The sequence below is a fragment of the Hemicordylus capensis genome, chromosome 1 (genome assembly GCF_027244095.1).
Source record: "Hemicordylus capensis ecotype Gifberg chromosome 1, rHemCap1.1.pri, whole genome shotgun sequence".
NCBI lineage: Eukaryota > Metazoa > Chordata > Lepidosauria > Squamata > Cordylidae > Hemicordylus > Hemicordylus capensis.
In genome coordinates, this window is record NC_069657.1 from 232,266,158 (window position 1) to 232,278,967 (window position 12,810).

Consider the following 12,810-nt stretch of genomic DNA (forward strand, 5'->3'; position numbering starts at 1 on the left):
AAAGATCTACAAATTGAAATTGAAAGGCTTTGGCAGAAAAAGACCAAAATAATCCCAGTGGTAATTGGTGCCCTAGGTGCAGTTCCAAAAGACCTTGAAGAGCACCTCAACACCATAGGGGCCACAGCAATCACCATCAGCCAATTACAAAAAGCAGCTTTACTGGGAACAGCCTATATTCTGTGATGATATCTATAACAACAGCAACAACATTGACAATAAAATTCAGCCATCCCAGGTCCTTGGGAAGGACTCGATGTCTGGATAAAACAAACCAGTCAATAACACCTGTCTGACTGTGTAAATAAATAATAATAGCTGATCCCCCACAGAGCATCTGTGCAGCAGTACACTCCCCCCACCTTCTGCCCTACTCCCCTCCCCCCCAGCCTTCAGCCCCAGTCTGCTCTCTCCCCAAGCCTTCTGCCCCAGCTTGCTCCCTCTTCCGTTTTCCCCTCTTTCTCTCTCTTTTTCTGTCTCTCATTCGTGCTCCCCAATCCCTGCTTTTTAGACTGCTTGTGTTTTCCCTGCTGGCTGTTGCCGCCTCCTCCTTCCTCCAGTCCCTGGTGTCGGGCGGCCAAGCGTTCAGCCAGCTCCTTCCTGCATGGCCCTCCCTCTAGAGAGCATCTTCCAAAGCAGCCAGCCATTTGTCTCTGCCCATCCAGGCTCCGCCGCTTTCTCTCCCCTCAGCTTCCCTCCTCCCTTCTGCCCCAGTCTGTTCAGTTCTCCTCTCCACTTGCCTGCTTTCCTTCCTTTCCTTTCCTCCCCAAGTGGCCACTTCCCTATGCGGCCAACTGCCGCCCATCCAATCCGGCGCCTCCACCGCCCAGCCAATCTGCTGGGTTGTTGGGATGCATCCCCACAGAGGCACGTCTACGATAATTAATATAATAGATTCTTGGGTTGCTCATTCACAATTATGAACTCAATTGCCAAAGAGGTTCTATTTCTTTGTTACACACTAGCATGATCAAGGAAAGGAATCCTGAGCAAGGAAATGTAGACAGAGGCAAGATTTGGTTCTCAATGACTTCCACTGAGTTTTATGGGATAAAATAAGTGGTTTGCCATCTGTGGCACAGCTGGAGTGTGTGTGTGTGTATGCACAAATATGCAAATCTGCTTTAGACACTGAAGCAAGGTGCAGAATTTGCCTCCCCCATATGGTGTCCCTAATGGCACCTTTTTAAGTTTCTCTTATATAGCTGTCACTCACTCCTAGCACTGCATTTAGGAGCACCACTGCAATGGGAAAATGCCCTGACAATGAACAGCTGAGCCAATGAAATCTCCAAAGTACTATTTCAACATAAAGTAAAGTTGTGCCATTGAGTTGGTGCCAACTCCTGGCGACCACAGAGCCTTGTGGTTTTCTTTGGTAGAATACAGGAGGGTTTACCATTGCCATCTCCCACGCAGTATGAGAAGAGGCCTTGCAGCATCTTCCTATATCGCTGCTGCCCGATATATAGGTGTTTCCCATAGTCTGGGAAACACACCATCAGGGATTTGAACTAACAGCCTGCTGGCTCTCTAGGCAGGTTGCTTCCCCACTGCGCCATTAGGTGGCTTGGGAGAATTTAAGAAGCAGTCTGGGGCGGGGGGCAATAAGAGAAGAGGACATGACTGGAAAACTCCAGCTTGTACATGTATCTCTGGACTGCACCATCTGACTGAAATTGCAAGACTGCATAATCTTAAGAAAGTTTTCATGGGACAACTGTAGAGCAAATGACTTGGAGATTTCAGCATGATTTGTTTGTATACAGAAAATACAAACACACAACAATGCAAAAGCTGACGTTTCAGATTTTGAGTGTATATACTACTAATCATTAATAATGTCGCAAACTTGTGGAATGCATGTCAGAGTGAATGTGTAAAAATAATGCCTTTGCTTTTCTTTATACCTCATTTCCTAGCAAAGCAGAAACACATGCTTCTGACGCATCACAAATGGCTGTCAGGTCATGGCCTCCTTCAAGAGCCAAAATGATTCGTCCTCCAGCCAGGCCCATGAGCTGTTTTGTCAAATACCCAAAGCCTGTAAAATAAGGGGACAAGGAAGACAAGAAATGGGCAAATAAAAGCAGAATCAAACTCCTCTCAAAAGCTGAAAACATAATGAAAATGAATGAAATTATAATCTAGAAAGTATTTGGGAGAGCAAACTATTTCAGTAATATTCTGTGTGAATGTTTTTTTGTGATTGGACTGAAACCCTTTGCAGCTCTTTCTTTTCAGGAAAATAAACATCCATTTTTAAAAAATATTACTAACATTTATTTAGTGCTTATGGTTTGGACATTTATTTCACATTTGTCATACCACCTTTTCCTGAATATCTGCCTTTTTGACTTCCAACAAATTACAAATTCCATACAGCCAGTTACTCCATTTATTATCAAATTTATTCTACACATATAGTATGTAGTAGTAGTCACTCTGTGACCTGTAGCCTTGGAGTGTCTTAAATCCAGTATTTGTGCTTGAGAAACAAGTGGCAACTGTGGTCAAGTGCATTTGTATCCAATATGCCAACTGCATCTTCTCCAAGAAAACCACAGTCCCAGGTATGCCCTTATAATAGGGCTGTTCTGGCAGGAATTTCAGTGTACCACAATGTTGTAGAGCAGAGATTCTCAATGTTGGGTCCCCAGATGTTAGTGGACTTCAGCTCCCATAATCCCCAGCTCTAGTGGCCTTTGGTTGGGGATTATGGGAGTTGAAGTCCAATAACATCTGGGGACCCAACGTTGAGAATCCCTGGTGTAGAGCACCACTGCTCAGCTCCTAATGGCTCCGATGAAGTGGAAAGATAATTCAACCACAAGGATCTGTTCATTCACTCACCACTTTGAACATGCTGACTGTCCCATTTGCTGAGGATGAGAGGAGTCCCACCTTTGTCTCTAGAGAGGTGGTGGGGATAGCCCCTGTGCAACAGCTATAGGAATGTTTCCCTCTCCTCTCTCCATATCCAGATGTGAACAACAGTGCAGGCATGGTTTTAGACACCAAAGCAGCGCAGGTGATGCAAAACCACCTGCGGCACACTGTGCATCATGCCAGTCAGTATTCCTGTCTCTTAACTTTTTTATATTGCTTTTGTAAGCTGCAGCAAGCTGTGGGTGAAGTGGAATACTGGTATTTAAATATTTATGGACAGAAACCTAAATTCTGTAAACAGCTTGGAAGTTTGTTCTATGCTATTGTGATTGCATTGTATTATATTAGCTTTTTATTTAAAGCAACAGGGTGAGGAACAAGGTTCAGGGAATGATTATTAAACACAGAATTGAAATAGATCCTATAAACTAGTAAATATGTAAACAAAATGGTGAGATCATTGAAACTTAAAAGCCTGAAGGCTTACATTTTGCTGACAGATTATATCCTCCAAGTGGTGCAGGATGACCTTCCACTGCATCAAAACCAGATGATACCAGCACAACATCTGGAGCAAACTCATTAGCAATTGGCATTACTACTGTTCTGCAACAAAAAAGGAACAATAGAAAGTACATTATTATGCCTTGTCTTCAAATGAATGCTGAAATATTTTAATACTTCAGTATATAATCTTGTATGACCATACTTTTGCCACAAAACAAGGGTGGAAGAGGACTGGACAAGAAACAATAATCATAATCAAAGGGAGATAGACATACTTTGCATGGGAACTATTTAAGCCATCTGAAGCATTGCAATTTCCACCACATTAGCACCTAAGATCATTGTGATCAGCTGAAGAGAAAGACATAGCAAACAATCCTTTGGGTCAGAGCGAAAGATAGCAATCCAGATAAAGCTGAGTCTACTGTCCCTGATTCCCGCATAAATCAATGTATGTAAGAAAGTAACTGTATATTTAAGTCTCAGTAGCTAACATGTTGTGCAAGGCAATGCGATTGGTACCGAACAGCCTATGCTGCTGTAGGCATCTAAAGCAATGCCCATGGTGCTGTAGAATAAGACTGAGCAATTGCACTTCTAAGTTGCAATTTTCATTATAATGGATGGAGCACCATGAAAGTGACACTTCCTGTCACCATATATGGCTTGTACGGTGGGCGGGGTTGTGCTCCCGGCCCTTGAGGCAGACATGGAGGCTGCCATCTTGGATCCTGTGGCACATGTCTTGGGCCATCCAACAGGAGCGAAGGAGCGGCTACATATGCAGCTGGCTCTCATTCCGTCCTCCCTCAGTTGCTCAGGGCTAAGCACCCCTCCCTCCCATCCCATTTCAGTGAGGGTTGTCCAGTTGCCTTTTGGGGCCAAGTAGGAATTTTTTGGGTCTGGTGTGGCCTTTTTTCATCTATGTCTCACTGAAGTTAATTGTAGGGTTGTCACTCTTGAATATTTGGTCACTTTACTGGTGAGTGCAGGTTAGTGTAGGTTGTCTTGATCGGTGGCTGACTGGAGGACCATTTAAGGCGAGTAGGCAAACCAAAGAACAGCCTTTGCAGATTTTGTGGCCTTTGGGCTGGGATCCACTCCTACTTGGAGGCTGGCAGGCACCCACCACTCAGAGTTTTGTGGCCTGGGTGGGTGGGGCTGGTTGGCCTCCCCTCAGTGGGGTTAACATCTCGTGGTAGTTATGATGTCTGGACTTTGCCCAGGCTGAAAGGCCCAGTCTTTTGTCCTGTTTTGGACGGTCCTCCTTATGAGGCTGACCCATAGAGGGGGTACCTGCACTCTAATTGTTGTTCCTCATTGCAGCTTATTGTAATATTAATTAATAAAAGTGGCCCTAGTTCATCCAGTCACACATTTCTTGTCTTTATTGGACCTGGGTGTGCAATGCAATTGCACAATTTCAAGGAGTAGCAGAGGAGGCCTGTTATGCAACACAGCAGCCATTGCTTTAGGTCAGGGTTTCTCAACACTGGGTCTCCAGATATTATTGGACTTCAACTCCCATAATCCCCAAACAAAGGCCACTGGGGCTGGGGATTATGGGAGTTGAAGTCCACTAACAATCTGGGGACCCAACGTTGAGATGGGTTGTTGCCTACAGTGGTGTTGGCGATTCAGAACCAACCACGTTGTCTTGTGCAATGTGTCAGCCAGTGATTTCAATCTCAAGACATATAAAAACCTTTTAAAAAATTAAAATACACATTTCATTCACCACTGATTATAATGATGGGCTGACAGCTGAAAACGACAGTATGCTTTGAAAAATATTATTCCTTTATGTGATAAGTGTCCAGTAACATAAAAGAATATGCAGCAACTCAATTAGAACAATTTCAATTTTTTATATTGAACATTTCAATTTCTTTTTTCTATAACGATTTCACATTCTGTCCTCAGCAATTGTGCTTCTTCACCCACCAAATATTTAACTTAAGAATTCACTAACACAAAGTATAGAGAATGAGGATTGAACTATCAACAACTAGAAGCCAAGGTAGTTAAACAGAACCACCAAGTTCAGAGGCAACATACCTCTGAAGACCACTTTCGGGGGTGGGTGGGAGAGCGGTTGACTTCATGCCCTGATTGTGAATCTTCTAGAAGCATTTGACTGACCAATGATGGAAATACACTGACCAGTGATGGAAAGATGATATATTTTCCTCCTCAAAAAAAATAACAAAACCCAAACAACAGCAAGCGCGCGCACACACACACAATTCCCAAAGGAAGCACTAAAGGAGTTCATACGCACAGCTGTGCTATAATCTTATGCATTTCCAAGTTAGCAATGCCCCACTATCTTCATTGGAATGATCTCTGTATAACCTTGGTAATGCCTGAAGTCTTTGGAATGAATACAGAGTCGATATTTTCAAGAAAAAGCTCAAACATAATTCTAAGGCATGGTGTGTGTGTCTCCTAGCAGCCAGTCTCCAGCTCCTTTTGGTCCAAAAGGATTTCAATCACTCCAGCTCACTGATGGGCCAGGTCATGTGTGGCACAGGAGGTAAAGACTTAGTGACCAACTCTTGGAGAGCTCTGGGATGCATTTAAATTGACCAGTCAGTTCTTTGACTTCAGCCTTCTAGTTTCATAAGAATGACAATTTCATTGGGATGTCTAATTCCACTAACAACCTGCAGCTAAAGAAAACATTCTCTTTGTTAATTTTTTTCACAGAAGGCAGCTATTTATCAAAGTACAATGCAGCCAGGTATACTAGGAGTTAAACACACACACATACACCTCTACCTAACTCAAAATCATTTCCACTGATTCATCTGAAGACTTCAAAGCATTTGAATCTGGCATTTGGACTGGTTTGAATTAGAGCTTGGTTCTCCATTCTAAGTTTTTAAGTTCATAGTGAAACTGTCTGTTTCTTCTGGATTTCATTAAGACCAATTTTCTTATCTTTTCTTCAACTTTTGGTTTGATCCCCTGGAAATGCATTGTGGCATTGAATGGGCCAGCATAACAAGGTGCTGCCTTTAAGGCATGAATTGTCTCATAAGGCTGACAAAAAAAGGATACACCCCATTCCTTTCACTCTTTTGCTTCTCTAGACTATAAATTGTAAACTTCAAAGTCCCTTCCTACATTAAAATCAATAAAAGTGAATCAGGAAAAGGGTTTTCAGAACAGCTGGTTAAAATTCTCAAAGGTCACTTTACAATGTATTATCATGGGGGGGGGGGAACTTGGCATAAGATTAAACAGGTTTTCAGCGTAACTTACAGATGAAGGTGTACACACATGTGCATATATTAGCAGGACAGCTCCTGTGTTCAACCAAGGGCCTGTGTACCACACACCGGGCGGAGGTGGGGGGTAGGGGACAGCTTGGCTGGTGATTATGCTGTCAGCCATGGCTGGCATTCCAGGGAAGGCTGGACGGTGGATGCTGAATCTTGCTCTGCCCAGCTGAAGATGGCATCATAGCAGGGCAAACCAGAGGGCAGATTTCCTTCCAGTCTGCTTTTGACTCATGGAAGAGGTGGAGCCTATGCTTGGCCTTAGTCAGTTTTTGCATACACATGCTGAAGAACGTTTCAAGAAATATCTTGTAAGCTTTACACAGGGTTCCTGCGTTCCTTACACAGGGGTGTCTGTGTGAAATTATTACAGAGCTTAGTAATTTGAAATCTGTATTAGACTTGGAGAGGGTTGTGGCCAAAAGGTTAGCCAAGGAGTTCCAAGCACTATCCTACTTTTGATAACAAAATGCATGTGATTAGGGCATGTCTGATTCTGCTTTCCTGTTGTTGCCAGTGAATTCTTACGAGTTAACCCACTGAATTTCAAACTGCAAGAGGGTTACCACTTGAATGCAGCTACACCAACATTTGTTCCATTGCTTGTGCCATTTTTCAAAAATGCCCTTGAGTAGATGCTTAAAGACAGAACCATACTGGTTCATTTTTAGTAGTTCAGCCTTGGACACCTAATGCATATCCAGAGGTAGCTAAATGGCATTCGTTGAGAACAGCTTTGTCTGTTCTTGGTCTTGGAATTCAAGTAGGTGTCCCACTCCAATGTAGTGCAGCTGAGAAAGAGCAATGTGTGCAAAATAAAAGGTATTACTAGCTTATGCAAAGCATACAGACATCCCAACAGGACACCTGTAGGAGGACACGGCACTTGCACAATTATGTTGTGCAGGAGAGTTCTGCTACGTCAAGAGTTTGCCTTCCAGACTAGTGTTACACTAGTTTAATGCTGTTGTGCTAGCTTTAGGACGTAGCACAAGGGTATTGAGCAAAGAAAGCAACAGCTGTTCAAGACTAGTCCTTGCACTAGCAGGAGTTGACAAGTTGTGAACTGACTGCTTCCACAAGATTGTTGCACAACATCAATGAGCAACAAATGTTCCAGAAGATCATTGCTCAAGACTGGCCACAAGTTCATAGTTATTTATTTATTAATAATAAACACACAATAAACATACTTCTTATACAGCCTTGTAGTGCAACCTTATCAGAGAAGGACTTCCAGTAGCAGTTGCACAGTAACCGTCTTGAGATTATTTTAATGAAAGTCAGTATAAAAATTTAACAATAAATAAATAAATACATATATTTATATATACACATAAATCATAGAACATCGCAACTTTCTGCAGCTCTGCAACAGTGTTCCCTCTAAGGTGTGTGTATGTTCACATGCACACAAGTTTTTTGATGTCCACTCAATTAATTTTAGATCCCACTCAGATTGAAGCAGGAAGGCCCCACTCCAAATGCATGTGCGCACACACTGCCTTGATACTGCCATTTTGTTCACTGTGCCAGTGCACTGTTAGTGGGGATCATATCAGCCACTGAGTCTCTGAACCATGCTCTAACGAGCAGATCTGTTTGGAGCTCTTAGAGAGTAGCTTGCGTAGAGGAGTGCAAAGAGGCCAGGAAAGCAGAGATTTCCAGAAGAAAACTGGACAAAGTGGTGAGTGCTTTTGTGACTGAGACTGGCAACATCATCACTTGACACCTCTGTGCAGCCTTCAGGGAACATTTTCAGGTGGCATATATGACATCCTGGGGAAGGAGAGGTCTCAAAAATCACCCCTTCCCCAGGGCATCAGTGCGGTTAGTCTGCTCTTCGGCTCCAATTGTGCTTCTTTGCTCTGGGCCTCAGCCATTTTATTTCAGCTTAATGCCATATTATATTTCTTAAAGGTTATATCCTGCTCTATGTAACAAATAAAACATCTAAGCAGCTTCCTCAGAATCACACGATGCACCTCTTTAAGAACTGATATAGAAATTGGTTGTCTTATATATGTCATAAAATATATAAGAACTAGCTGACCTGGCGCAGAACATCTGTGCCCCTAGTTCTCCGTCTCCCCCCCCCGCCATCTTCATTTTGTTCTACCCCCCCTTCAGCCCTAGTTCATTCTCCCTTGACGAGCAGCCGGCCTGGCCACCATATCTCCTCTCAGCTCGGCAGCTGGCCAACCTGTCTGCCACTTCTTTTCCAGGCCAGCAGCTGGCTGGCCTGGCCGCCGCTGCTCCTCCCTGCTGCTTCTTTTCCCAGCTGGTGGCCAGCTGGCCTGGCCACCACTTCTTCTCCCTGCCTGCTCAGCCGTTCTCCTGGCCAGCAGTTTCCATCTGTTCCCGTCGCTAATTGGCAGCTGCTTGTGAACTCTTGCGAGAGCTGCCACACATAGGATTAGTGACGGGTATGCTTTAGAGAAATAGATATAAAGATAAAGATGCTTCGTGACCTTTTAGTAGAGTGAACTGCTCAATGATACCTGCATACAATAAAAGGAGAAAATTCCACCAAAACATTAACGTACAATTTTCAGTTTTTTCCTCAGATTTCAGAAAGTTTGCAATTCTCTGTATCTATGCACTAAACCTATTTTTTAGAAAGAAAGCTTCACAAGCTGACATTGGTATAATGACAACTGCAAATACACAGCATCAGTAAATCAAAAGTGCATCAATACAGGTCTCGCAAGAGGCTGGGAGCCTCCAGTGCGAATGTATGCCATGCCATATATGAAGCAGATGGCAGAAAGGTGCCAAGGAGGATACAGTTGGCTTGATGGGACCAAATGTGGCTGCATATGACACAATGTGGGATTATATTAATCCCACAGCCATATATTACAGGAGGTAGAGATTTGCAATATTTATAGATATTGCAGAGGCGGGAATGCATGTAACCAGATCCCCGCACCCCTAAGTGTAAGGCTTTTATGGTTTGCAGCTCCGTTCATTTTGTGTTTAAAAATTGCAAGCAAGACCCTTGATGCCCAGGAGATTGTCAGTGACTGGCTAAGCCCTTCCCCCAGGAGTGCTGTTTCCCAGGGAAATCTAACTCAAGAGAAAGAGTCCAGTGGCATAGCCAACATGGAATGGAGGAGGGGAGCTGCTCCGGGGATGCCCTGACCCTCCCCCCAAAGCACCCACTCAGCTGACCAATGAGCAACTTGCTGGCAGGTAGGGTGACACTTCAGGGCTTTGGTGCCAGTCATGTCCCTTGTTCTGGCATCAGTATGTTGAAATAGGGTGTGTGCACTGGAGCACGGCCCCACCATTGTCGCCCACCCCTCTCCCAGCTGTGAGTGGTTCCTTTGCCAGCTGAGAGAGGGGCAGATGATGGGTGGTGCAGCCATGCTCTGAGCCGACATGCTCCCTGCATCATCATAATGACACAGGTCCAAGTGGCATTATCAGTACCGAAACCAGGAAGCACCAGCGATAAACCTCCCCAACATGGAGGGGGCAGGGGCGGGGCAAAGGCAGTGCTGGGGGGATCAAAGGTGTCAGCAGGGGCCATGAGGTGGGAACAGGGCCACCACCAACCATCTTGTGCCCCTGGGTGAGTCAGTCTGTACTTAGTGCTGGTCTGTGTTGAGTGTGTCTTCTAATCCCCAAACTCCCCATGGCCTAGCTTTTCAGGGTGCGCTGTTGTCAAGATAGGTAGCTCTGGGGCTAGCCATCCTACCCGTGAGGAGGGCCATTAAGAATGCACACCATAACTTTCCTAAAACTCTGCCCATATCAGACTACAGCTCCAAATGCCTTGTGAAACAATGATGTCATTGTAGGCAGAAGGACATTTTTATGCTCATATACTATGATGTGCTCATATCAAAGTGTACTGGAGAAGCAGCTAACCATTATACAGAGATACAGTATACATTCCATGGATGCCAACATAAGCCAAAAGCTATGGGCTAAAGATTGCCTGCCTCTGTATCTCTGGAGTGATTCTATGAATCTCTCTACTCAAAGAACAAAAATCACCTGGATTATTCAGTCTACTTAACTCATGGAGACTTGGATGCTCTTTGTTTAGAAATAGGAGTTAAAATTTAATTAGAACATTAAGCATTCCAGACTGCACTGCGTATTGCAATTTCCCTTTGAAGAAATTTGAAAGCATGCACTAAGGATTACAGTATGGAAAGCTGTGATCCCATCAATTATCTTCTCTCCATCCAGTTACAGTCTCCGTAAACAAATAATGTTCTGCTGACTGGTGTTCAACAAATTGGCAGGGAATGAGACTATATGACCCTTCAAAGGCAAAGGGAATAGGTAACAAAGCAGACTACATATGTAACATGGAATCAAACATCAGAAAATACTTTGTCAAAGTAAAGTAGTTCTGTGCTACAGGCACATAAAGGTAAAGTGTGCCGTCAAGTCGGTGTCAACTCCTGGCGACCACAGAGCCCTGTGATTGTCTTTGGTAGAATACAGGAGGGGTTTACCACTGCCATCTCCTGCACAGTATGAGATGATGACTTTCAGCATCTTCCTATATCCCTGCTGCCTGATATAGAAATTTCCTATTGTCTGGGAAACATACCAATGGGGATTCGAACCAGCAACCTCTGGCTTGCTAATCAAGTCATTTCCCCACTGCACCATTGTAAATCAAGTCCCACTGAAATATAAAATTAGTAGTAGACTTGTTGAATGCTCTGCTGAAACAGAAAGCAGCAACTACCACCACCTTTGGACAATCAAGCCATAAAAACAGAAAGATGCTTTAAAAAGCCATTTTGTAATTCCACTGTGCTTAAACAAAATATTTCATGTTACAGAGAAGAATCTTTCATTACTATAATATGAATGTATACATTCTAAGAGACTTATTAATATTGAGTGGGTGAGAATTGTGTTATGTGTTCATCTCATAACACTTTGCTAGCATCTGCATCAGCTGGTAAGGTCTTCTTTGCTTGCATTGGTTTAGAATAGCAAGATACTCAGAGAAAGAATATACATAATCCAAAAGGGTACATATTTAATTTGGAGAGAAATACTTCATAAGAAAAGCAGTGAGATTTGAGAATTACCTGAAAGCAGTCAAGTATTCCGTGTCTCCCATTGATGGATCAAGACCACCAGTAAATGCCATATTAACATTGAAACCAACACCAGGACCTATGCCAACCTACAGATGTGGGAAAGAAGGAAAAAGTAACAAGTTACACCTCTGGAAAATATCCCCATGTTCCTGGGTACCCACAGAACCTCCTCAGCAACACCTCCAGTAGCTTCACAGCTCTTGTGTAATTCACATGCAAGCTAAGGAAGCCTAGCCCGGTTTTGCCTGCATGTGAGAACCGCTGGGAGCCGTGCAGCTCCTGGCAGCATCACGGTGGCAAACCCTGTAGGGAGCCCTGGCTGTTAGCCAGGGCTGAGGGCGCCCTTAACCCTGGCTAACTGATTGTGTGTTGGTGCCACATGCCTCCCAGCCAGTGTTGGGAAACTCCCCATAATGCACTGTGACCTTGTGAGGTGCAATATGGGAGTTCCGGGGGCCTCCTGAGCAATCCACTCGCCCAGCCAGGAGACAAGAATCATCTGCGACGGAGGTAAACGTTTTAAGGCTTCCTCTCCAGTGTCCCCTCTAACAGGGATTTCCAGATGTTGTTGACTACAGCTCCCAAAATCCCCAGCTGCAATAGCTTTTGCTTGGGGATTATGGGAGTTATTAGGGTTGCGCGTTTTGTATTTTTTTCTGTTTTGATTTGTACCAAATATGAATTTTGTATTTTGTCCAAAATTAAGCCTTCCGAATCACCCTAGTTTTGTTTTGTATCCGAATTAATCTGAATCGGAATTAATTCGGATTTTAAAATGGGTCACATGGCCAAAAGGGTGGGTGGGGGTTGTAGTGCCTAATGAGTGGAAGCTACCACAGAAATTTCAAAGCTTCACATGGAGGGAGGGGAGGGATGGCCCATAGTGGGGTGGGGTGTGGTTGGTGGTAGTGGTAGTGCCCAGTTGGTGCCAGGAAGCTACCACATTTTTTTCAGAGGAATTTGGTAAAGGGCTGATTTTTAAAGAAATAATGAAGTTACGCATCTTTCAGATTTTCCTCATAGGGTTTTCAGCAGTCTCATAACTCCACTTG

The 12,810-nt window shown here is 43.9% G+C and overlaps 1 protein-coding gene across 8 annotated transcripts in view; it reads right to left on the reverse strand.

The window, feature by feature from the left end:
• The window catches only part of HDAC4 (histone deacetylase 4), a 321,662-nt gene that overhangs the window by 13,475 nt on the left and 295,377 nt on the right, over positions 1–12,810 (reverse strand). For all 8 annotated transcript variants that reach the window (XM_053283223.1, XM_053283225.1, XM_053283224.1 and 5 more), the window contains 3 exons: positions 11,747–11,844; positions 3,377–3,495; positions 1,911–2,044 (listed from right to left, as the gene is read on the reverse strand). In XM_053283223.1, coding sequence (XP_053139198.1) covers positions 1,911–2,044; positions 3,377–3,495; positions 11,747–11,844 — 351 coding nt within the window. The remainder of the gene's footprint in view (positions 1–1,910; positions 2,045–3,376; positions 3,496–11,746; positions 11,845–12,810) is intronic.